The sequence below is a fragment of the Mytilus trossulus genome, chromosome 8 (genome assembly GCF_036588685.1).
Source record: "Mytilus trossulus isolate FHL-02 chromosome 8, PNRI_Mtr1.1.1.hap1, whole genome shotgun sequence".
NCBI lineage: Eukaryota > Metazoa > Mollusca > Bivalvia > Mytilida > Mytilidae > Mytilus > Mytilus trossulus.
This window is the reverse complement of record NC_086380.1, coordinates 68,584,818-68,609,503: the sequence shown is the minus strand read 5'-3', so window position 1 is coordinate 68,609,503 and position 24,686 is coordinate 68,584,818. Positions and strand designations below refer to the sequence as shown.

Here is a 24,686-nt window from a genome sequence, read left to right as displayed (position 1 = left end):
AACACCCCTTGAGGAGGCTTTTTACTCTCCTATATGTCCCCTTACATATAACTTTTTTGTATCATATACAAATTACAGTATGTCTATTGTAGGCTAAAATAATAAGGTCTAATTTATAAAGGACTTTGTTTATAGTAATATACAATATAATAATAGATCTTTATCTAAGGAAATTTTAATTCAGTTGAATTGCCATTTAAATGTAGACTGTTTATTTAAAAGATAATTCTTAACCTCTTCTTCAATGGAATGGGTGACCTGCTTCACGATAAAACAATGAACAGAACAATGCCGAGATGTACAAAAGGTCGAATGTCAAAGCGTTCGTATAGCAACTGGCTTTTTTGTTAACACGAGTTCGATTTGATCAACTGGTTTAATTAGTTATTCTGAGCCGAAACGCAATGGGATGAATTAAGATTTATAGAAGTTTATATTCATAATTCAGACATTTAATTCAAAATGGATTTTTTTAAAAGAAAAAAGTGGTTGCTACGGCAACGCAGACGGTCAAAAACTTAAAGTAAGTTATACACAGTAAATATGGTTCAGTATAAATGTTTGTTACTGTTTTGGAAGATACGACACAAACTTGAAAGAAAGAAAAAAAGTAAAGAATTTCAAATTCGGTGGCTTTTAGTTACATGTAATCCTTTCCGATCTGAATTGCTAGATTCAAGAGTTTTATTTGTTAAAAGTTTCAGTTTTATACTACATTTTTGTAGTAAATATCGTTTCTTTGTTACCAAGTCTAATTCTTTTAAACTAAGTTGCATCGTGCATATTACTATGTGTTTGTTTATTCTATATTGGCTACATGTATAATGGAGTGTTGATACATTACAAAACACGAAACGTCGTTTTACCCCATCGTATTTTGCACCTGTCATAAAGTAGGGAGTCCCGGGCCTGTAGTCTTGTATGTTTTTTTAAAAATTTATGTCAGTTCATTTAAATGTTAAGAAGTTTAGTCTGACGCTCATTTTCGCCGAACTAAGACACATTTTTGTTTAGGGACCAGCTGAAACCCGCTTCAGTTGCGGGACTTTCTCGATGTGATGAAGACCCATTGGTGTGTTTGGGTCGTTTTTTGCTCTTATGTCTGGTTGTTATCTCTTTGAAACATTCCCCGTTCCAATTCTCTTTTAATTATACAATAACAAGAACTTCTGCCCATCCTGGGCACCTTAGTTTAACCATGTGGTCACAATTTCATAAGTTTCAATTTTAGATTTCTGTGTATGGTAATGCTGATTCTTTTGTAGTTTTTCGTTAAGTAGTGGTTTTGTATGTTTGTCGTCTGCTTGTCTTTGTGTTATAGTTTTTTTCTTCTTTTTGATCTTTGACATATAGTTTGTCTTTTTGTCAGTTTTTGCCTGCTGGTTTTTGTCTTCTTGTTTGTCTTTGACTTATGGTTTTTGTCTTTTATCTTCTGTCTAATCTTTGGCTTATGGTTTGTGTCTTCCTGTTTGGTTTAGCTTATAATATGGTTGTTGCCTTCTTGCTAATTTAAGGCTTATGGTTTTTGTCTTCTTGTCTGTTTGACATGGTTTTTGTCGTCTTGCTTTCTCTGACTTACGGTTTTATTTTGTCCTTTTATTTGTCTTTCATTTATGGTTTTTGTTTTGTTTTCTTGTTTGTATTTGACTTAAAGCTTTATCTGACTTCGACTTAAGGTTTTTGTCTTCTGCTCGACTAAGGATTGTTTTCGACTTCAGGTTTTGTCATCTTGTTCTTCTTATGCTTGCCTTCGACTCAGTTGTCTGGATGTCATTTAAATTTGGTAATTTAATCCTTTTTAGTGTGAACTACTTAATTTCAACAATTTCGAATAACACCTCAAGGAAACAGATGAAGTTACATGTATCATGACAAGCGCATTGCATTGATTTAAATACATCGCTTTAAAATAAATGGAAGGAAATTGATTTATTTGATGTATTGCATATTGCTTGCAGGACCTGTAGTACTTTGCTTCTTGATTGCGTTTGAAAATACTAAGTTGGGTCGGATCCAGAATGTTCAAAATTGATTAAAACCGGAAATTTGATGCTTTGTTTGATCCGGAAACGCAAAACTATTATTGACAATTTGTTAGTTTTGAAGAGAGTTTTTATAGGAAGTTAATTAAACCTATCTCTCATGAAGAATAGAAATGTGGTAAAGTACACAAAAATTGTAAGTGTCTAAAGACGTTCAATCAGTAATACATATATAGGTCGAAACAGGCTTTAAATCAGAAAAATCTCCAAATGGAACTTTAGCTACACTATATATCATTACTAGTACGCAGAAATGTTTAGTATGTAAGTTTTGACAAATGGATTCGAGGAAAGTGAAAAATTGTTGTTAAAATGCATACATTTCTGAAAATTGAAAAACGTAGCGTAGTAAGCGTAGAGGACTGAAAATACGCAAGATTGCAATGACGTCTGTTGGTCTTATTTAGGATTTGCTTGACCGTTACATGTCACAGCAAACTTGGATGATAGCAGATTACAGAGGGGTTTTGCGGTTTTACCTTTAACGTTTGTGGATTCTGTATCAATTATCTATCTACTGTTTGGAATATTTTCAAAATTTTCTCATTGAAAGATTGAAAGAAATATTTTGGTTTACCTCAGTGAATTAACACCCACATAAAATAACAAAAACGACAACAAACTTCAAAGCATGACCGACGTTCATGAACTGGGGGTTTAACACAGTACGGCGGAAAAGTTCAGACAGTCGCCGACAACCCTGCTTCGGAAGTTGCAACGACAACACCAATCGAACCGGTTTTCCGAGATCAGCAGCCTTTCCTGACTAGGAGATGTGTACAGACTCCATAGATACATGTATATACATTAACCTCTAAATAACCCTGGACATAGATAAGTTTTGGAGTCAGCAGACTATAACTTACAGGATAATAAAAACACATGTGACAACAACACGATAAATCAAACGACAATTAGTGAAATTTCTAGGTGTACATTTAAATACTAAAATATAATTTGTGTTCACCTTTTTGACAAAAACATGAAGATTGATGGCAGGGGGGATTTAGGGTGGCCAGGGGGTTCCACCCGTATGGAGCTCTGTACATATGTGGTTATTATAATGTATACATAACTCCTAATTTTGCCTAGTTGCCTCCCCCTTTTTAAGATCCTGTATCCGCATCTAGATAGTTTATTGAGCAAGATGATTAGCATATTTTTACTGGAATTGGATGAGACGAGGGTTAATACTCGTGAAGCAAATATTGCATGCATGAACTATTATATTAGATGGTACAGGATAACGCACATGTATACACAGAAGCTAAATAAGAGTTGTATATACATTATGTAAACAGCCATGTATCACCATCATTGATGGCGATCCGATGGATAGTCATACATCTGTTGTAGGGTTGTCACTGACTCAGACGTACACAGAAGCTAAATATATATACGCTACCCGCATAGAAATATCAGATGATTGAAATATATATTTGTACAAAACGAACTTCAATTTATCATGAATAATCTGACATCAAGTACTTCATTCGTGTAGATCTATTCAAGATCTATAAATCTCAAAAGCATTTAAATATATAAATTGTATTTGATAAGAAATACGAGTTTTAAACACTTGAAACGTCCCATTAAGGTGTATCGGTTGTTGAAAACAATTCTCAATAGAATACCTGTTATATTCCGATATATCCACGACCTTGCTTTAATAATCAATCAATCAATATTTGATAATACTTGAGATGAAAAATCGAATACCTAAGATTATTATTTACAGTCTTCAAATTTAAGTTTAGATGACATGTTTAAAATTCTTTATCTCTAGGTTTGAAACGTTAAAAGTTGTATATATTTTTTTCAAGTGTAATTATTTGAAGTTTTTAAAGGTTGAAATTTAATTACAAGTTGGTGTAATCCTTTGATATTTTTTTCTATGGTTTGTATGGCTTCAAGTGATTTGAAGAATATTTTAGATATAAAGCACGCTGTAACCTAATAATCACTTATTATAAATTCAAAGTCAAAATCAAATTGTTATTTTATATGACTGTAAGGTTGAATCAACTTATTCATATCTTTCTTTCTATTAAAATAACAGACATCATAATTAAATTGTTGTAGTTAACATGTAAATCAAATTTGAACCAAGACTTTCGAGTGGTGAAGTTGAAATCGTCAGTTTGAACATTTTGTATACGTTATCGCCAATCTGACCGTTATGTAATATCTGTCTCACATAGATGACGATGGACATAATCCAACTATTGTTACCGCATTCCCGTCTTCTTTTTACCTCGAATTTGACCTACCGAAATATGCTTAATATGCTTCCCGACAATACGATCTCGCCTTCAATTCATGGGTGGTTCGAGTTGCTTGACTAACTTTTTCAGTTGTGTTTTGTATATGTTCTTCGTTTTTTGTGTTTTTTTTCGTCATTTGTCATTGCATTGTCAGTTCGTTTTCGTCTTTGAAGTGTGAACGACCCTTTGTTAGATACTTTTTGCCTCTCTTTTTGGATGATCGTAATACAAACCAAATTAAAGCTCGAGTGAATCGCGTAAATTATGTGGATGAAAGCGGATTGACAAGATTGGAATACCCTGTCTTGATTGCATAATCCCCAATGCGAATTCCGACAAGAAAACAGCGCCATTAAAATAGCAAACGTAGCGCAGCGAACAAGGCGAAACCATTGTTTCTGAGTTTAGAAAATTATGGCAATACAGGAAATATAGAACATACATCATGTAATGATTAGACCACTTTTATAGTGTCTAAGATGAAAGTTTTTTTTAGACTGAAAACAACGTAAAAATGTCTCACGTAAGGGACTGGATGAGGAGGGCTTGATGTTGCATTCTTTTATTAACATTTTTTTTTCTATTATTATTCTCTATTCTGTGAACCCATTCAAGATCCTTTCCTATCACTCAAAAAATGTGTTGCTTCTTTAGTAGTACACAGACGAGTTCCTATCTAAAACTGTCTAAAACCTTAAAAGTAATTGTAATTAGAAGGAAACAAATCATCTCTAAATGAATACATATCAACATAATGTATGGTTTTTTTTTGTCATTTTGTTTCTAAAATGTTTTAATACGTTTTCAAAAACGAGAGTGATTTTCCATTACCAGTATGTAAAGTGTGCATGAAAGAAAACACAGGCACATCTCTCAGAATATAATACCTATACACTTTAATATGAAACGTTTATAAATAGGCTATACTTTTTTTAAGAGACAAGTACATGTGGAGAAAAGCATATATATACAAACATTTTTGCTAAAACTGAAACCATGCTAATGTAAAATTTATGTGACAAGTTATTATACTTAACAATGTATGTCAACATCCAATTAATTTCAATTTAAACCGATGACAATTAGTAGATTAAAATTTCAAAATCTCGTCTGTCCGAGATCGGTAAGTAGATCTGATTGTTCTGTAACCCGGCTGTACAGTAAATATATCCATTACTTAAAATTGCGTCGTATTGATTGTCAGAATCAGTGACAATTTAATGCCTTATTTTAAGGTGACATTTTCTAACTATATTTTACAATATTTTTGTAATGAATGAAAATTAAACATTGAAACTGGGATTTAAACCTATTTAAATACGGTATATAACAATATTTACCAATTAGTTGTCATGAATATTAACATTTATTTAATCTTGAAATAGAGTCATTAGCGTTTTAACTTTACTGAGGACAAGACCGGACTGTAACTGTCCAAAAACGTAAGTAAAAAACATCAAATCTTTTGATTGTATATCTCTCTTCTGTACTTTGAATAGTTTGTAAAATTTGTCATTTAATAGCGTATAAACTCTACTTGGAACTGCTTCAGTTTTTTTTTTCTTTCATGATTTCACATCAGATTTTATATCTACTTGTTTGTACTTTGAATATTTGTTTAATTGATACTTGAAATAGAGTCATTAGCGTTTTAACTTCACTTGGAACAAGACCGTACTGTTTCGGTCCGAAAACGTAAGTTTTTTTTTTTATAATTCCACGTCAGATTTTATATCTATCTTTTGTACTTTGAATATTTGTTCAATTAATACTTAAAATAGTCATTAGCGTTTTAACTTTACTCGGTGCAAGACCGGACTGTTTCCATTGGCGGATCCAGGGGGGGGGGTTCCGGGGGGTTGGAACCCTCTTTTTTTAGCCGCTCAATGCATTTGAATGGAGACATATAGTTGGACCCCCCTTTGTCCTGTGTTGGGACCCCCTCTTTTTCAAATGGCTGGATCCGCCACTGGTTTCTGTCCGAAACCGTAAGTAAAAGAGTCATTTTTTTATTATGATTTCACCTTAGATTTCATATCTACTTTCTGTACTTTGAATATTTGTTAAATTGATACTGGAAAAAGAGTCATTAGCGTTTTAACTTCACTTGGAACAAGACCGGAAAATTTCTGTCCGAAATCGTACGTTTATCTTTTTTAACATGATTTCACATAAGATTTTATGTCTATCTTTTTAACTTTGTGCATATTAGTTAAATTAACACTGGAAAAGATTCATTAGAGTATTAACTTCACTTTTAACAAGACCGAACTGTTTCTTTCCGAAACCGTGAGTTTATTTTTTATTTTTTTTATCATATTTTTTTTATCATAATTTCACATCAAATTTTGATCATTTTTTTGTTCTCTGAATATTTGTAGTATTAATCGTGGCGATCGTTAATTTAACAAACAATCTCGCTTTGTAGATCGTTTCGTGCAGTTCATTTCACAAGAAGTCCATTAAAGTACTAGCATTTGTGTACGTGTTTTAAATATTTCACGTAAAGCAACAATTTTAAAGCACAAGACAATTCATTAATTGTATGTACTATCCGGTACGCATAACCAATAAAAGTTTTCGAAGCAATTGGAATCACGGAAAGAACCGAAGCAGGAAAAACTTACCTATATACATTTTTTTGTACTACAAGGCAATTTTTGTACATCCTACACTACCTTAACTAATTTGTAGTAGAGGTCTCATTTCTCCGCCCCTCATCTTAATCGTCAAACTTTGCAGAATATGCTTTTTAGGAGATTTATTTTTTTCATTTGTGATCGAAGTCACAAAAGTTAATGAATGGCATGAGATATTTTCCACTGGACGTTTAAAAGAACCAACAAATCTTTTCTTGATTGATTAGAAAAATAGCTACATTATAGAAAATGATAATTATAATAATAAAAATATCATAATAAATTATAATAATCTTCTGAAGCTTAATGTGATTATTATGATTATTATAACATACCCTCATCGAATATTTGTAAAAAATGGAAATTGATTAGAAAATAAACAGTGTTATTCCTCCTAACAAGAAAATCAGTTCAAAAAATCTATAACATGTATTAAGTCGAATATGCACACAAGAAGCAGTACACATGTGCATCTGAAACTTTTTAAAACACAGGTGGGGATCCAGGATTATTAAAAGGGTCCACCAGCAAAACAACTTTTAAGCGGAACTTGAAAAGTCAATGCTGTAGCCAATTATGTGAGCCTCTTTATGTAGCGCGATAAATAGGGAACCAGGCCCTTGCCCTCCCCTAGATTGGTGTTTGTATACATATAAAATTCAATGAATGACCGTTCATTATGCATGATATCACTTTATTTATAATTAACTGCACAAAATCCATTTTAGAAAATTATCTTTCATGATAAATTTTATCAAAGATTTTTAAGAGAAATTCTTCCTGTTGTTATCGACTGACATGGATGTGATTAACTTACCAGAAATCAATTGATTGGTTCCGTAAATACCGTTTAATGGACAAGGATATTTGTTCATAGATAAAATATTAGTATTTAATAGGTTTTGTTTACGACTAAATGATGATACTAACAGTCTTGACGTAGCTGTTAAGGGGGTCAATTTTCAAATTTAAGTCTTTAGTGTAAATAAAAGTGTACTTATTTAAAGTAACCATGCACGCTAATATTGTATATCTTTAATTTTATTAACTCACATTTTTTTTAGTTAAGTAAATTTGAAAATAAAAGTTGGGATTTAAAACTCTGTTACATTGTAAGAACATCATCTCGACGCATTGACAGTTTAGAACATCTGCTCGACCCAACACTGCTGCAGTCGATAACAGGCTCCAGAAGGGTACATCTCCTTCTATTTAGGTCATAATGGCACGTTAAAAACGCATCAGGTCACGTGGACATTTTTTAGCAATTCGAATTTGACCATGCATGCAGGAGCCATAACGCTACTGTTCTTAGGAAAAAAAGTTCTCGTCAGAATTAATATCAAGGAGCACTCAATACAAGTGGCTTTGTTAGATACATAAGCTATTGTGTTTTTCACCTATTAAAAAAAATCTAATAATCTGTAGAATTATCGTATTTTTTAACATTGGAACACAGGCACTCGTCTCAGAAGTTTATTTTCCCTATATACCTTATATAACACTTTAAGGTATATATAGGAAAAAACAATTCTGAGACAAGTGCCTGTGCATTGAAAGAAGAATTAATCCCAGGCAATTAAAAAGTAATTATACATACAATTGTTCCAATAACTTCCTGAAAATACCGAAGTGCAATGGTTTTGTGAATACTATTTTGTATGAGTTCTATGAAAATTACTGACAGTAAAAGAAAAGTCTGAATTATGTCGCCAGTCTATTAAACGTGAATAGTTGATAATAAAATGGTTAACACAGGATCTTGAAACTGATTGCACTTAAAAATCACTCTTCAATGAAAAAAGGAAAAGAAAGACAAACAACTTTATCTTATCCTGTTTGTTTGTTGACCTTTAACGTATATAACATCGTACATTTATAATGTCATCCCAATAAATAAGAATCACAGCTCGATTCTTCCACTATAGGATTTTAAGTTCTTACATTTTTGTAACCAAACAAAAACATTGGATAAAGTTTGAAAGAAATTGAGAAAACGAATAACGGAAATCAACATATGAGGGTCTGGATTGGAATAATTCATTTCATTATTCTTTTTATCTTTTTTTCTCTATTCTTTAGTTACTGTGTCCATGCTCTATTCGTTATATGCACTCTTAAGCATCCCATTATTTGCTGGGTTCTTTATTTTTTTGTCTGTTTTTCATATTTATTTTCTTTTCTTCCTAAATTTTTGTCCTGTTAACCCCACGTAGACCCTCATATGGATATCATCAAAACGTGCATTTTCTTAGCTGAGCCAGAGTTCATATAAATAAAAGAAGATGTGGTGTATCTGAAAATCGAACTTAATGACATGATAAACTGCTGGTATAAATCGTTAATGTAAATGACCAAGATATTTGTATGATTTTTAATCAGATAATTCGGACTTGATATAATACAAATACAAGTGAATTGTATAGAAGGCCAGCAATATTCGCCAGACAGCCCTCAAGGTTAATACAACTTATATAAGCTTTACTTTATTAATTTTTCGATAGCACAATTTCGACATTTTATAAATTCCAATTTTATAAATCCGAAAGTAACAATTTTTGTCAATATATAATATACTAGAAAACTTAGTTGATAATTGAAATCTACACACAAACTCTACTATAACTCCGGCTCGATTAACGTTCTGTGGCAGATATTTCATACATATTCTGGACGAGGAAAAAATGTTGATAAGACAACAAATTCTGTAAGGTATAGATAAACTAGGTATGTAAGGCTGCATATGTAGATTGACAAAGGAAGATGAGAGTTCTTTAGAAAGTGAAACACATTTTTCAAGGTTCTACATTAGACCAGGACATGACTGTGCAGTTGGAAATTCCAACACTGCAAGTAGACGGTCCACTTTGTCAAAAGTAAAAAAACACAAAAATACTAAACTCCGATGAAAATTCAAAGAGGAAAGTCCAAAATCAAAGATCAAAATCAAAAGTCCAAACGCATCAAACGAATGGATAACAACTGTCATATTCCTGACTTGGTACAGGCATTTTCTAATGTAGAAAATGGTGGATTGAACCTGGTTTTATAGCTAGCTAAACCTTTTACTTGTATGACATTCAAGTGTTCATGACTACTGGATAACCTACCAAAAAAATCGTGTTTGAAAGTTAAATCTGAAAAAGTCGAGGGATGACCATTTATATATTCCCCCGTCAACCCTAGAATCGAGTGCTCGGTAGATTGATATTGATATTGATCTAGTAAAGAAAAAATACATTTTTTTGAATGAGTTAAGTCTGCCAATTGATATTTTATCGTGTGTTTTTCTATGTTGTGATGTTATGCTATTGTTTTAGAAAAAGGGAGAAGGTTTGGATCCATTAAAACGTCTAATCCCGCTGCAAATGTTTGCACCTGTCCTAAGTCAGGAATCTGATGTACAGTCGTTTGTTTATGTAATATAAACGTGTTTCTCGTTTATTTTATATAGATTAGACCGTTGGTTTTCCCGTTTGAATGGTTTTACACTAGTAATTTTGGGGCCCTTTATAGCTTGTTGTTCGGTGCGAGCCAAGGCTCCGTGTTGATGGCCGTACATTGACCTATACTGGTTTACTTTTTTTTAAATTGTTATTTGGATGGAGAGTTGTCTCATTGGCACTCATACCACATCTTCCTATATCTATTTGAAAATTCCTTGATGTCATTGGGTTGTTCTCTTATTAACATTTATCATAATTATCTCCCTTTAGTCATAATAAATAACCATGCTGTTTGTTATCTTCCGTTTATGATCGAAAATCAAATCCTATCTAAAACCACTAAATCTTATTTTTCAATTGAACTCAGTGTGATCCTAGTAAGATTCGACCTCTACTTGTAAGCATTATTCTAAAAAGACAAAATGTTAGACGTTTTAACCTTGTGATACGTTAACTTATAACTTTGCATTTCTATCCTTTTAATGCTATAATCAATCTTAATCGATTAAAGCGTGACATGTATGGTGGTTGCGAAGTTTAAAGCGTTATTATGTAGTTTTAATGTCCGTGTTAATGCTCCTTTATGTCAAGTCACTTTTGGGGTTTTATTTATAATCTCTAAACCAAACATTCACTTCAAGTTGTTGGTCACTACTGAATAAGACTTATTTTGTGAGTATATATATATACATCGTATATTTTTTTAATAAATGGTTTAAGGATACTTTAAATGTTCTACATTTTTTTGCGAATTCGCAGTTACGGAATAGAAAAATAAATAAACTAAAGTTGACAATCTTTTCTGAGGCCAAGCTATTTTCAACAAGTTTTGATTTTCTAAATATAAAAAAGAAGATGGGTATGATTGCCAATGAGACAACTCTCCACAACAGTCTTAATGCTATATTGGTAATATTGCATTTATGTAGCTGTCTATTCTTATAAGATCTTTTATCATAAGAAGATAATATGCAATCTTTTCATGATGTTTTTATACTGGTATGATATTAAAGTATAAATGTGCTAGTGCAGTTCGTAATTAAAAAAAAGAAACTTTAACGTACGTCTTTTCCATTGGTTCAACTGTAGACATATTTGAAGTGTATGCTTGCGGTTATAAGCTTTTAACAAAACGGACGGACACTTGACGAGTGTTGGTCTGCGAACTGTTTATTATAGTAGTCCTTTATTTCTAAATAGGGAAACCTATTAAAAGTGTGACAGTGTTCTTTATAAATTTGCATTACATTTTGACATTAAATTACAGAGGTGTTTTAAAGTTTACTGACGTCATATGACTCTTTGAGGTTCTGACATTCCCTATCTCGAAAAATCAAAGTAAACATTCTTAATATAAGCGCATACAACTGTTAAGAAACATAAACTGGTGAATTACATTTTTTAACAAATAAGATCTGTACGTGTGACCTTTCTATCTTCATAACAGATATATTTCACAGAGATAAGAAACTGGGGCAAATAACAAAGGACTTTGTATTGTACTTATATTAGAAAAAAATGTTAGTGTAAGATATCGTCTTTGAGGAAAATTTAAAAATATACATACCCACAAATTAAAATAATATAGAACTTTGATGGCTTTCAGCTGTTTTCTGCTCCCTGGTCGGGTTGTTGTCTCTTTGCCACATATCCCATTTCCAATCCAATTTTGTTTGTCCGTACAGTCATGCTGTTCTGATATGCTTGTAATTATATATCCTGCTGGATATACCAAAATGTTTTGGACCCTCAAAGTACATTCAAAAATTGAGATTTGTCGTGGTCAATCGCTAGTTTTTTTCTCCATATAAATGAACTGATATATATTTTCTGTTATTGTATTCTTTTGGCCATATAAAAAATATCGTTTTCTTTTAAAAAAAAATCATCTTGCCTTCTTTTTAAAAACATATCGCTAAAAACTGTCATGTAAAAAACAAACGTCTTTAGAATCATAGGTAAATGTTGACGATAGTAAAATTAAAGATTCTTTTTATTTAATTGAGTCTTTAGGCGTCACGGTTTTTCCTTTTCAATATAGATAGTTCATGTTTTACGTGTATAAGGTATTAAAGTTATCTTTGACATGTAAGGGTTACCCATAGTCCGGGGAGGGAAACCAGTGATATTATCACAGTTTTTTTAATATGATATACACACATATAATAGTAGTATAAAATCTAGCATTGTTGTTGAGATCTCTCATTTGAGATAAACTCGGAACAATTAGTCCCCTCTTACGATCAGCGTCAAATGAATTGATAGAAGTGTGCGGAAATTAATGTTGGATTATAAAGGTTGATGAGCGCTGGCAATTGTCTCTATCAATTGGAAGGGAAAGTCGACCTACCCATGGAAAGAACAAAATGCCTTTATTTAATTGGGGTATAAATTGTACATGTAAAGAACGCATACGCAAGGGGTAGAACTGTTGTAATTACAATTGAATATAAAAATTACAATAGTGCTTAGGATATCATAAACACAACGCGAATACTTCGGTCGATCCCCGCCATCGTCTCTCCCACTAGCGAGTCATAGTAGAGCAGTAGTATATAACGACTGAATTATTAGGGTTAGAACAAGCATACCACAGGACGGTCGAAGACACAAATTGTTTCATATTTTTTTTATTTGAACCTGCCCAGTTACTAAAAGAAATGAAACCATAAAATCCGTGCGTTATTTAATTTTACCATTTTAATGGACCTTGTCTGGTTTTTAGAAATAACTGTCCTTAAACATTTAACTTGTTCAAAAATCAGTTTTGAATATATCAATGACCTTATCCTTACAAATAATCAACGACTATACAATTATAAGTATGTTTAAATACATATCGTAAAACTGATCGAATTTTGATATTCTTATAAAATTTAAATACCGCATGCAATCTAAGTCCATGTATTTGTCCTTTAAATCTGATAGCATTTAAATATAAAATGCATGATATGACATACTTAAGTTAAATCCTTTAATTAACAATAGTTAAATGCATTTAAGACTAATTGCATTTTTTGACGTGAGAAGTCAGAAAGCAGGTGTTTTAAGAATAACTTCGTTAAATATTTTGTACATGTTAAAATTCTAAGATTGTAGATTTAGTTAATCATGTGTTCTATTTTAAAATATTAAGTATATGATCTATGTGTCATGATATAGATCGATTAACTTTGATTGATTGTTGCTTGCTTAATTTCCTGATATATTAGAGTTTTATTTTATGACTCTCAACCTTAACACTACAATTAACGTGCTAGCTTTCGCTTTCTTTTTTTTTCTCGTAACGACAGCGCATTTAGCCGCGAATTTGCAAATTATAGAAATTTCAGTACACGTGCCATCTTCGCTTGACTAGCCAAGAGTTACGTTCCATGGAGAGAAGGGGACTATATCGTATAACCCTTGACTAGCAAAGATGTTCAGGTGTATAAGTTTTCGGAAATTCGCCCTATATCTTGTATCTGGTATTTATCAATCGTGATTTTTACCATTTTTAACATTTTGCAATTTTTTTTTTCTAACGGAAATTAATTTATAAACAAAATGCAAACCTTGGACAAGTAATTTCTCACTATAAGCACTTGTTTTTTTTGTAATTTAAATTTACACTGGAATGATCGACCTTGTTAACATTTATTTATTCTCTAAATTCTTTATTCGAAAACAGTTATTTTCCTGGTGTTGGATTCAGATAAAGGCGAATTCACTCTGCTGTTTGATTAGTTTTGGTTTGTTCCTTCTAAATATTGTATCAAAGGGACTAATTTTAATTTAAAGTACACTATTTTTAGTTTGTTTAAAATTTATTCCATAAATACGCTTTTCGGTGACAAATATATGTCTGTCATATTTGTTTTTCGTAAATTCTTTGTTAAAAATTAGGCCGTTAGTTTTCTGGTTTGAATCAGTCATTTTATATTTGTATGTGTGGGCCTTTTAAAGTTACCTTTGTAAGATATTAGGGTTTTCTCATTTTTGAAGTTCATATGATAGCCTATACTTGCTTACTTTTACTTCATTTCATTTGGTATATAGTTGCTTATTGGTAATCATACCACATCTCCTCAATTTTATAGTAATACTCTTTTTGACCAAGATTTGGTGTTAAAACCAGTTATAGTAATAATAATTTTATTTGCAAAAATACACCCATATGGGTCAAGCAAACACAAATACAACATTTAATACAGACAGTGAAGAATTACAAATATAAACATAAAAAAAAACATAGTTATAAATGGTAATTAATGTAGCCTTTGATGGACATGGACCTCATTTTCGCAATTCTAATGATTGCTTTATATAGTCACCAATTTCTGTCAAAAGCTCAGATTTAGGATTTAAAAGTTGTTTTAGCTTTAAAAGTGGTTGATAATTTGTAAAATCAGGATTTAAATTATTAATCTTTAAAAATAAGCAATCTCTTAAAGTTGAGTTTAGTTTGCAGTATAGTAAAAAATGGTATTCATCATCAATTTTATTACAAAGTTTACATAACCTTTGATCTCTGGGTACATTTTTATATCTTCCCATTTCAACTTCTAGGTTATGGTCACTAGAATATGCACACGTTTGTCATTTTGTTCAGTTCTGTCAAGCACTATGTTTTGTTTTTCAATAAAAAAAAATCATCTTGACGTACTAGATTAAATTTAATTGATTCGTAATTACGACTTCTCAACATTCAGTGGCAAATATTACATGCATATTCGGGATGAAAAACATTTATAGTCTTGCTTGTACTGGACCAACATGCTGAGTCGAATATTTACGTGCTAGGTGACATGTTAATAGTCCCCAGGGATATTTCACTCTACCCGACTCTGAGTTCAAACGCCTTTGCTTTAACTAATTTAAACCGCAGTTTTTGTGGAAATCAGCGGCGAACACCAATGTGAAACTCTTTGACTTAGCCAAAAATTGAACAAATGACTTGCCGCATTAGAAGCAATCACGCAACCACGTCGAGACCATTTAGCTTTTGGCGAAGAGTGAAATAAGAAAATCTAAAATTGAGTCTTTGGAATCTTTCATCAGTAGCCTCCCTTTTCTTGCTCTCCGATGAAAAGTCATAAAAGGGTATCATGTATTACACATGCAGACGCTGTTTCCGTCTACATATGACTGATGGTTGTGTTTGAATTCAAAACAGTTGGAAGAACAAATCAAAAATTAGTTTTGGAATTAAAAATGAAATTAAAAAATCAGCAAATTGCGCCAGACATGGCTAGGATCATGTCTGGAGTAAAAAATCCTGGCTGTTTTCAATAATATAAAAAATAAAATAAATCCGGGAATGTACAGAAAATGACCGAAACAAAATATTAGACAAGGAAAAAAAATCTATTTTGTTTTGTGAAAACCACATGCATGGGATCGATGGCCTAATCTGACCGGTCGGTCATGGTCAACAGTTCTAATCTGAATATTGTCGATGTATGGTAGCCGCATTGTCTGATTCGTCAATAATTACAAATTGTTCTATGTCGTCAGTTATTCGAATTTGTTTTTATTTTCAATCATCACCTATTGTCATTCGGCTAAGCCAAGATTGTATTAATCCAATACGAATGGGTAAAAATTAGAACAGAATGCGGTATGGATCAGTATACGATATAGACCTATAAACGGCTTTTAATTGTTTAATTAATCTATTTTAAAACAGTTATTATTAAATTCTTTAAAAATGTTCGTAGTAAAAGTGAACATGTAGAATGTTCAACTCCATTTATTTTAAGCAATACTCTGAATATATCGCTATTATTTTTATAAATTTTATTTGTGTAAATTTTGCCATTTGCTTGATTTGTGCCTCCCATTACACAATGACGTGTACTACATGTAACACAAGCTAATCTCAGATTGATAAATGCTACTCAAAGAAAGTTTACACTATAGTTTAGTTGAGATAAACGGGGGTCATACTTTGAAAGCTCAAATCATTGTTATTTGTGACGGAAATTTTAGTTTCTGTTTATATCTGCCAATTATTTTAACTGATTCTCAATTTTGTATGTTGTACGAATAAGAGCATGTGTGATTGTGACCCCTTCCCTCAAAGTTTCCGAAAGAGTGTAGCAAATGGCGATACGTTAGAGGTTTATTTCTGTACTCTTGTGAGCACATTTTATGTTTTTGGTAATGGATAGGCGAAATATACCAAAGGAACATTTAAACTCATAATTCGAAAATTATAACTGACAACGCCATGGCTGAAAAAAAAGACCTAACTTTAGAGAAAAAAAACAAAAGTACACAAACAACATTATTGACTGAGCAACACGAACTACACCGAACTATCAGGTGATCCTGAACGGTAAGCAGATCCTGCTCGTGCACATGTTACATCCGTCGTGTTTCTTCTATGATATAAACTGAATACCCTGTTAAAATTTACGGTATTGTAATAATTTTCAAGACGATTTAATCTGAATTACAGTATATGATCATGCTTAATTTCCGTCGATTTTAGAAAATTACATAACAAAAACAAATATTTTGAATTATATTACTGTTTAGAAAGCCGCGTTGAAATTACTTTTAAAAGGGAATAATACAATTTGAAATGTAAATCAAAGTTAACGTCTAATGGGGCGGTGATTATAAAAGCTAATGGGGAAAATGTGAGCTTGTTTAAATATTAGCTTTAAAATCATCTCAAATTATGTTTTGGGCTTACTATCATTTTTCGATATAGATATTGTATAATTGATATTCAGATAAATATCAAATTGAAAGAAAGTATTTAGAATACTTTGTCGACTTGTTGATGTAAGGAGGTTATATGCTTACAGCAAACATTTCTGTGTATTGTGCTTTATCTCATTATCTCTATGGATAGTTTTAGTAGGACTTTATGCATTGTAGTATTTCTATAGAGACCTTGTATCATGTACTCATTTTCCCGTTTCTGTTACAACACGATTTTTAATACATATACTATGGAAAATTATTTTGATTATTTCTACAAAATTATGTAATATTGATGATGTTTAAAAATGAAAATAAAAACGTGTAGTTATTTACATATTACCCTTATAGCTGTCCTATTCGAGAACAAAGGAGTAGGTTCGGTAAGGGCCGATTTTGACCTCAAATTTCAGGTTCATCTGACAAAAGATTTTTGCACACGTACTGTCTATTTCATTTGATTCTATTAGTTTATGTGAAAGATTTCATTCAAATTAGGGCATTAAAAATGCTCCGATTCAAGCTCAAGTATGAAAAATCTATCAAATATCCCCAAAAATGTCACTGAATTGAGCTAGTCTTGGTCCTGGTTTTGCTGAGGTTGTCATGGCATTGCATTTAGCAAGACTAAGTCACGGTTGGTGCATGCTCATTTGGCTGAGGTCGTGGTCTTGCGCTAAGCTTTTTCCTAGCTCTTGGCTGGGATGTCTTGCTTGTTTATTCTGTATATTCATGGATACGAAGGAACTATCAAAAACGTTTGAAAGAGGACGCCTCTTATGTTATTATAAATTGTGTAAAATCCTATAGAAATTTGTTAGATTTGAACAACAACATTTAAATGTCTTATCTTGTTATTTCCCATTACACAATTGTGTGTCCAAATTCTATATACTTTTTTACTTTTTTTATTCGAGCGTCACTAATGAGACATTTGTTTACTTTGTGTCTATGATTTAATTTAATTTATTTTAAAGGATTAACCTTCTCATGACTTAGCATAAGATTATGTCAACCGTTGCAGAAAATCATATATGTATTTATCAATATAATTATATAGTCGTTATTAGATATATATATATTTTATAAATGTTTTCCTTTTTTTTGATACTATTTGCACCATGCTTGCAACTTCACTTGTCCGGAACATGTATCATACACCATGTTTGCAACTTGTCCTGAACTTGTATGAAATATTTGTCGCTGAACGTTAAGTAATTAGCATATGATTGTTATATGTTATCAGACTATATATGATATATAATAAGTGATTCATAACTATAATTGACCCGTTACTCTTTCTTTTTTCAGATTATTAATTATTAATCCACTTCATACTATGATTAATCCACTTCCTACTAATTCTGTAATCCGTTAATCAGGTACTACTGAATGTAAATATAACAACGTAACCTCAAGGAGCTCATAAACAAACAAACGAGTTCAAGCATATTACATCTCGTGTGTCCATTTCACGTCATTCAAATTAATATTTCATAAGTGTAAACACAGTTATTTATAAAAGAGGAAAACAATTTGGAATTTTCTCGCCACTAAGGTAAGCGATTAAAATTGTGCTAAATTTTTCATCTCTTGAAAACGATAAATTCGATGAACTTGAATTTATCTTATATGGGTATTTAATTCGTTTTACTTTATGGCTGATATACAAACAAAACCTTTGAAATCCCGTCTACATGCCAGTAGCGTATTTTTGAATAACTTGCATTGTATTTCAAGACTGCGTTGGTACATGTATAGATTACTATTCAGTATCATATCCAATATTATCCAACCAGATGAAAAATTGTCCACCAAGACAATTTTTTTTAAATCATCATATTTTGTTATATGTATAAAACAATGTCTAGAGAAGGGGAAAAATATAAAAGTTTCGTTTTAAACGAAATGCATTGGAATGGGTTTTTATTGAGCCAAGGCTCCGTGTTGAAGACCATACTTTGACCTATAATGATTTACTTTGACAAAGGAGTAGGTCCAGTTATACCCCTTTTTGGCCCCAAATTATAGCAGTTTTACAAAGTTCTTAAAATGTAAAGTTTAAGTTATTTATTTGACAGTAGAATGCTTCTGCTACATAAAAATGGGCTGTTTTTGCCATAACAATGCACATATATCGGGTACCAGCACCATTAAGTCATGCTAAATTACTGAAATTTTCACAATTCTATCATTTTAGTTAAATTTAAGACGGTTTTCGTGTAAAACGAAAGTGGCCGCATTCGTGTTCATTCTTAATATTGAAATGCAACTTGTATTTTATGATAATACATAACATATATAAAAGGTTGAGGATGAACACGGATGCGACCACTTTCATTTTTAACAAAAAACATCTGAAAAGTGACATTTTTCGGCATATTTGGTAGATTTTTCATATTTGAGCTTTAGTCGGATCGTTTTTAATGACTAAATCAGTTAAAATCTTTCAAATAAACTAATTGATTCAAATGAAATAGACACTTCAGTGTTTAAAAAGTGGTAAAAATCTTTCGTGAGGTGAACCTGAAATTTGAGGCCAAAATCGGTCCTTACCGGACCTACTCCTTTCGACTTGGATGAGAGAGTTGTCTAATTGGCACTCATACCATATCTTCTTATATCTCTTTATTGGAAACTATTTCATAGATTGATCGTATTGAAATTTTGTCCAAATAAAGGGAGGTTATCCAATTTTATATTTTGTATGTTGAGAATATTTCATGATTCCTGAGAGTATGATGAAATTTCATCTCAAGAAATGGGGGCTATTGAAATTTATATTTTGGACAATAATATCAGTTCACTGTCTTATTTTGATTGATATTTACAAACATATATTACAAATTTACAGGTGAGTGTCGGTACTTTACTTATGCAATGTATTTAAACAGTGTTAACATTGTAATATTGAAAAAATATTTTCAGTTATAAATTATATATTATACAAATTTTTCATTCTTACGTTATTTGTTGCAACATATTGCGGCTGTATCTATAATTTTAAAGAATAAACTTAAAAATTCCAGGAACATTTTTTCAATGACATGAAGTAGGAAAGTTAACCTCAGGGAAGACATTTTTTTTAGAGAAATAAGGACAGTTTTTTACTGAAATATTGTCATGTACAGAAACTCACAGTGAAATGAAAATAACGAACTTTGATATAGAAGAATAATACTTCATAATGAAATCGTATCTGCGGAAAATACTCTATAAAATTTTGTCCGGCGGACAATAGTTCATGGTTGACAAAGTTTAAAGTTGCACTCACACTTGAAATTCTTCCTCAAACTGGATTTTCATTTTATGTGAAAACAATATACGTTACATATTTTCCTTTCGAACGAGATGATAATTCAGCAGTTCCTCATTATCACACGATATGATATGATACCATGCACTATGGTTGCATTGAACAATTAGTTGTTGGCATGACACGGATTATGTTCTTCTCATATATGTCATGATGGTATGATACTAAACCCCTAACGGGAAGGATTGTGCCTGATGTTCATATGATGAAATCATAATCTTTCAGTCAGTTTAATTGAAGTCTGGAGCTGGCATGTCAGTTAACTGCTAGTAGTCTGTTGTTATTTATGTATTATTGTCATTTTGTTTATTTTCTTTGGTTACATCTTCTGACATCAGACTCGGACTTCTCTTGAACTGAATTTTAATGTGCGTATTGTTATGCGTTTATTTTTCTACATTGGTTGGAGGTATAGGGGGAGGGTTGAGATCTCACAAACATGTTTAACCCCGCCGCATTTTTGCTCCTGTCCCAAGTCATGAGCCTCTGGCCTTTGTTAGTCTTGTATTATTTTTATATTAGTTTCTTGTGTACAATTTGGAAATTAGTATGGCGTTCATTATCACTGAACTAGTATATATTTGTTTAGAGGCCAGCTGAAGGACGCCTCCGGGTGCGGGAATTTCTCGCTACATTGAAGACCTGTTGGTGACCTTCTGCTGTTGTTTTTTATTTGGTCGGGTTGTTGTCTCTTTAACACATTCCCCATTTCCATTCTCAATTTTATTGTGATTTTATAGAATGGTCTCCGTCTTTGTTCAAAAAGAAAAGAAAAAAAATACACAGAAAATAAAAATTACTGCATATACTTATTTTATAACTAGAAAAAAATGCATTTATTAATTTTGCATTTCTTACATTTTCTTTTATTTATATTTTAGGAATAGCAGATTTCCAGTGAAGAACGGCAGTGTCAGCATTTTAAGTGTTGCGCACGGATTTCATTGTTTATTTTAAACTTATCGTCAAAGACTCCATTTTGAATATTGGTAGTTCACCTTTCCGGGAGCAGCCATCTTTTCAACCTAGGAGTTCTTGAAATTGTATAAAATTTGTGCGTCAAGAATCAAGATTATGAAAAGGAAAGCAAAAATTCGAAAGACAACCATGTTAGTTTTCGGATTATACGAAGGAGAGCGGTGCTCTCTAGATGTACCTATAGGGACGTTAGTTGGTAATGTGAAAAAATTGTTTCAGGCTAAATTTAATATTTACATTGATGAGTTGAATAAAAAGGATCGTAATATCCTGGTGCTCCATTATGGCGGAGCAGATTTGGAGGAATCATGGTGTTTTACTGACCTCGGTATTCCCGCGGGATCTACTATCAGGGTTATCATAAAAGAAGAAGTGAAACCCGTGTTATTCATCTATTGTACTTACAACGATGAAAATATCGAAATTATTGATAAAGATTTGTCTGTACCGTTACTAAAAATTGAGGATTTGCGCACGCTCTGTGCTAAGAAATCTGGACTTCCGGTATCGGTGTTCCGTCTTGTGTATAACAAGAAAGAACTGTATGACGACCACCAGCTCTTCGACTATGGTGTAGAAGCAGGCCATACGATAAGATTAGAGAACTGGGATGGATGGAATGAATTTATAAATCTTTGTATTATGGGATTTACTCCCCAAGTGATGGCTCAAATATCATCGGAAGAAGTCATAGCTCGATTTCAAATGAAAGTGGCATTATTTATTGCGGCACATTATGGAAACGTAGATCTAGCTAGGTCTCTTATAAAGCAAGGCATCCGTTCAGATGAACAAATCGGAGAACATCCCCTCCGGCAATGGATGAGAATGGAACCACATATCGAAACAAAGAAAGCACCGGTGCACGAAGCAACTGAAAATAATCAGCTTGGTGTTTTGCGATTAATGGTTAATCACGATATTACTTGCGTCATGGCTAAAAATGGAAACGACCTTGCGCCACTTAATATCGCCTTACGTCAAAAAGTTAAACCATGCGCCTCGTTTCTGCTAACAAGGCAATGGTCAAAGGTTTCTGTTGGTAAATTTGGTGCATTATCTGTTCAAACGTTAAGTAAAGTTAAAGAATGGGCTACCATTGCAAAAGAAAGATGTTTCGCAAAGTATGGAACAACAAGATCATCTTTGAAGAAAAAATCATTTACTAGTGGACCACTGGTCAGTTTTGGTCTACCCGTCGTCAATGGCGTTACTGATAGCCCAATGACCGGAAAACCTCGATCTGAACTCGGAAGCATTCGGAAAAAATCGTTTTCTGTATTTCAAGATGTCTATGGAATCAACAAGGAAGATCCTGAACAATACTTTAAACAGATGTCAGCAGTTACAAACTATAAAAATATGAAACTACAGAAAAATACCAAGTGGGGCAATATTCTGGATAGAACTGATATGGGGACACGATTTATCACCGGTATTAAATCTACTATTGAAGAATCAGAAGACGAGGGATCTGCTCTACCGAAAAAGCCTGGTTCTACGTTAGGTAAAATTATTGGCGCCAAACAAAGGACACTAGACTCAATAAGTTCAACCAATGAACCTACTGGTCTTCCTGGTTCTGTTATAAGTCGTGCAAGACGGGGTACAGTTACAAGCATTTCGGAAGACGACTCAGAACCTACAAAGCCATTGAAAACAGGAATATTAGGAAAACTCAAGGGCGTTCTTGAAGCTCCAATTATCGATGAATCAAACGAAAGATCCATTAGAACTCCAGCCAAGCCAGCATTTAGAAGTAAACAACTCTTATCCAAAGACCAGACTATAGAGCCTACCGAAGATACGTCTAAGAAACTGGATCAACCTGAAAAGTCGAAACTTGAAGATAAGGAAACTGAAATCAAGGGAACTTTATTGAAGCTTCCCGCAATTATAAAACGCAAGGATCAACAGACAACATCTGATGACAATGTGTTCACAGATAATACAACAGATGTCAAAGAAAACAACCCGCCTAGCCTCAGTATGAAAAACCCAAAGAACTTCTTTCAAACTCCAAATAAAGGAATTAGTAAAACATTGTCTAATTTAAAACTCGATAAAACAAAAACATCAACGATGATCTCTGAAGTACCAAGATCCCCTACTCATACCGAAAAATCAAGTGCTACCACGCAAGAGCGGAAGTCACGTAAGCGAAAGCGACTGACGTCTGCTTTATTAATTTCACAAGCAAAAGCCTCCGATGGTGCAGTTCCACTCCCCCTCATAAGTACAGAAAACATGAGTCGACCATTCTTTTACTGGAACGGATTACGAGAGGAGGATTATGTTCTACCTTTACTGGATCAAGTTTCGAAACACAAAGGTGCAACTTCTAGAGACAGGGCTATCAAATCTTTGACAATTGCAAATTCGTTCAAAGAAAAACCATGGCTTGCTCAAGTGCGCATGGCAACATCTTTAACATGTCATTCGTTACGACGTTCAATGCTTAGTGATATTGAAGATGACAATCAAACAATTTGAAAATAGATTTAAATGCATTTAAGTCGAATAATTCATTGTATATCATGAGTGTTTGCATGAATCCGTATTAGTAATGTGTCGATGAAAGTCCTATTATATTATTCTAGATGCAAAAGATATGAATATATATATTTTTTTAAAGAAAACATTTACTGTAAGGCCGTTATAAAGTACTATATGTGTAAGGATACAGACAGGAATATATTTATTTATATGTTGAGGTTAGAAAAAGGGATAATTAAATTTGCATATATATATTCGTGATGTCTAAGCAAAAATCCTTTCCTTCTCTCTTTGAATAATGGGAGATTTGGCCTTTACATCATTGAGACAGATACATGCACCCAGCGAACGATAACGTGCTCAGTTTACAATAAAATCTAATTTTTTAAAAAAGGGGGCTGGGTTTATTGTGGTCAAGCAGATGACAAAACAAAAATATTTTGAATCCAGATTTTTACAAAACCTAATGTTCACTTTTAAAAAAAGTTCAATTCGATTGATAAAGCGTCGAAAAACGCTACCCCCTTTTTTTTAAGTTTAATGGTTGTTCCTGTATGTAGAATGTAATGTTTTTGTTAATATTTTCTTCTCTTTGTCTTTAAAACTTTGAGGCAAAGTATTGTTTTTAAATCGATTTATGAATTTTGATTTTTGCACTTGTATCTTCTTTTTATTTTTTATTATTGTTTTTATGATTAATTAATATTATTGATTTTTGTTCTCTGTCAGTAATACATGTAGTAGTTGAGTAGGTTGTATTTTAGAAAGTTGTTTCTCCTTATTGGCAGTTTACTTAATACTTTCCCAATTTT

At 32.4% G+C, this 24,686-nt stretch overlaps 1 protein-coding gene across 4 annotated transcripts; it reads left to right on the top strand.

Moving 5' to 3' along the window:
* The first annotated feature begins 287 nt into the window (after window positions 1-287).
* LOC134681324 (uncharacterized) lies at window positions 288-24,258 on the top strand. 4 transcript variants are annotated; one of them, XM_063540898.1, is made up of 2 exons: window positions 288-523; window positions 21,282-24,258. In XM_063540898.1, exon 2 carries the CDS (start codon window positions 21,475-21,477, stop codon window positions 23,869-23,871), a length of 2,397 nt encoding a protein of 798 aa, XP_063396968.1. In that variant the 5' UTR covers window positions 288-523; window positions 21,282-21,474; the 3' UTR covers window positions 23,872-24,258. The 4 variants fall into 4 exon arrangements, with proteins under 4 accessions (XP_063396968.1, XP_063396971.1, XP_063396972.1 ...); XM_063540901.1 differs by lacking the exon at window positions 288-523 and adding an exon at window positions 5,631-5,748; XM_063540902.1 differs by lacking the exon at window positions 288-523 and adding an exon at window positions 11,016-11,063.
* The last annotated feature ends 428 nt before the right edge of the window (window positions 24,259-24,686 follow it).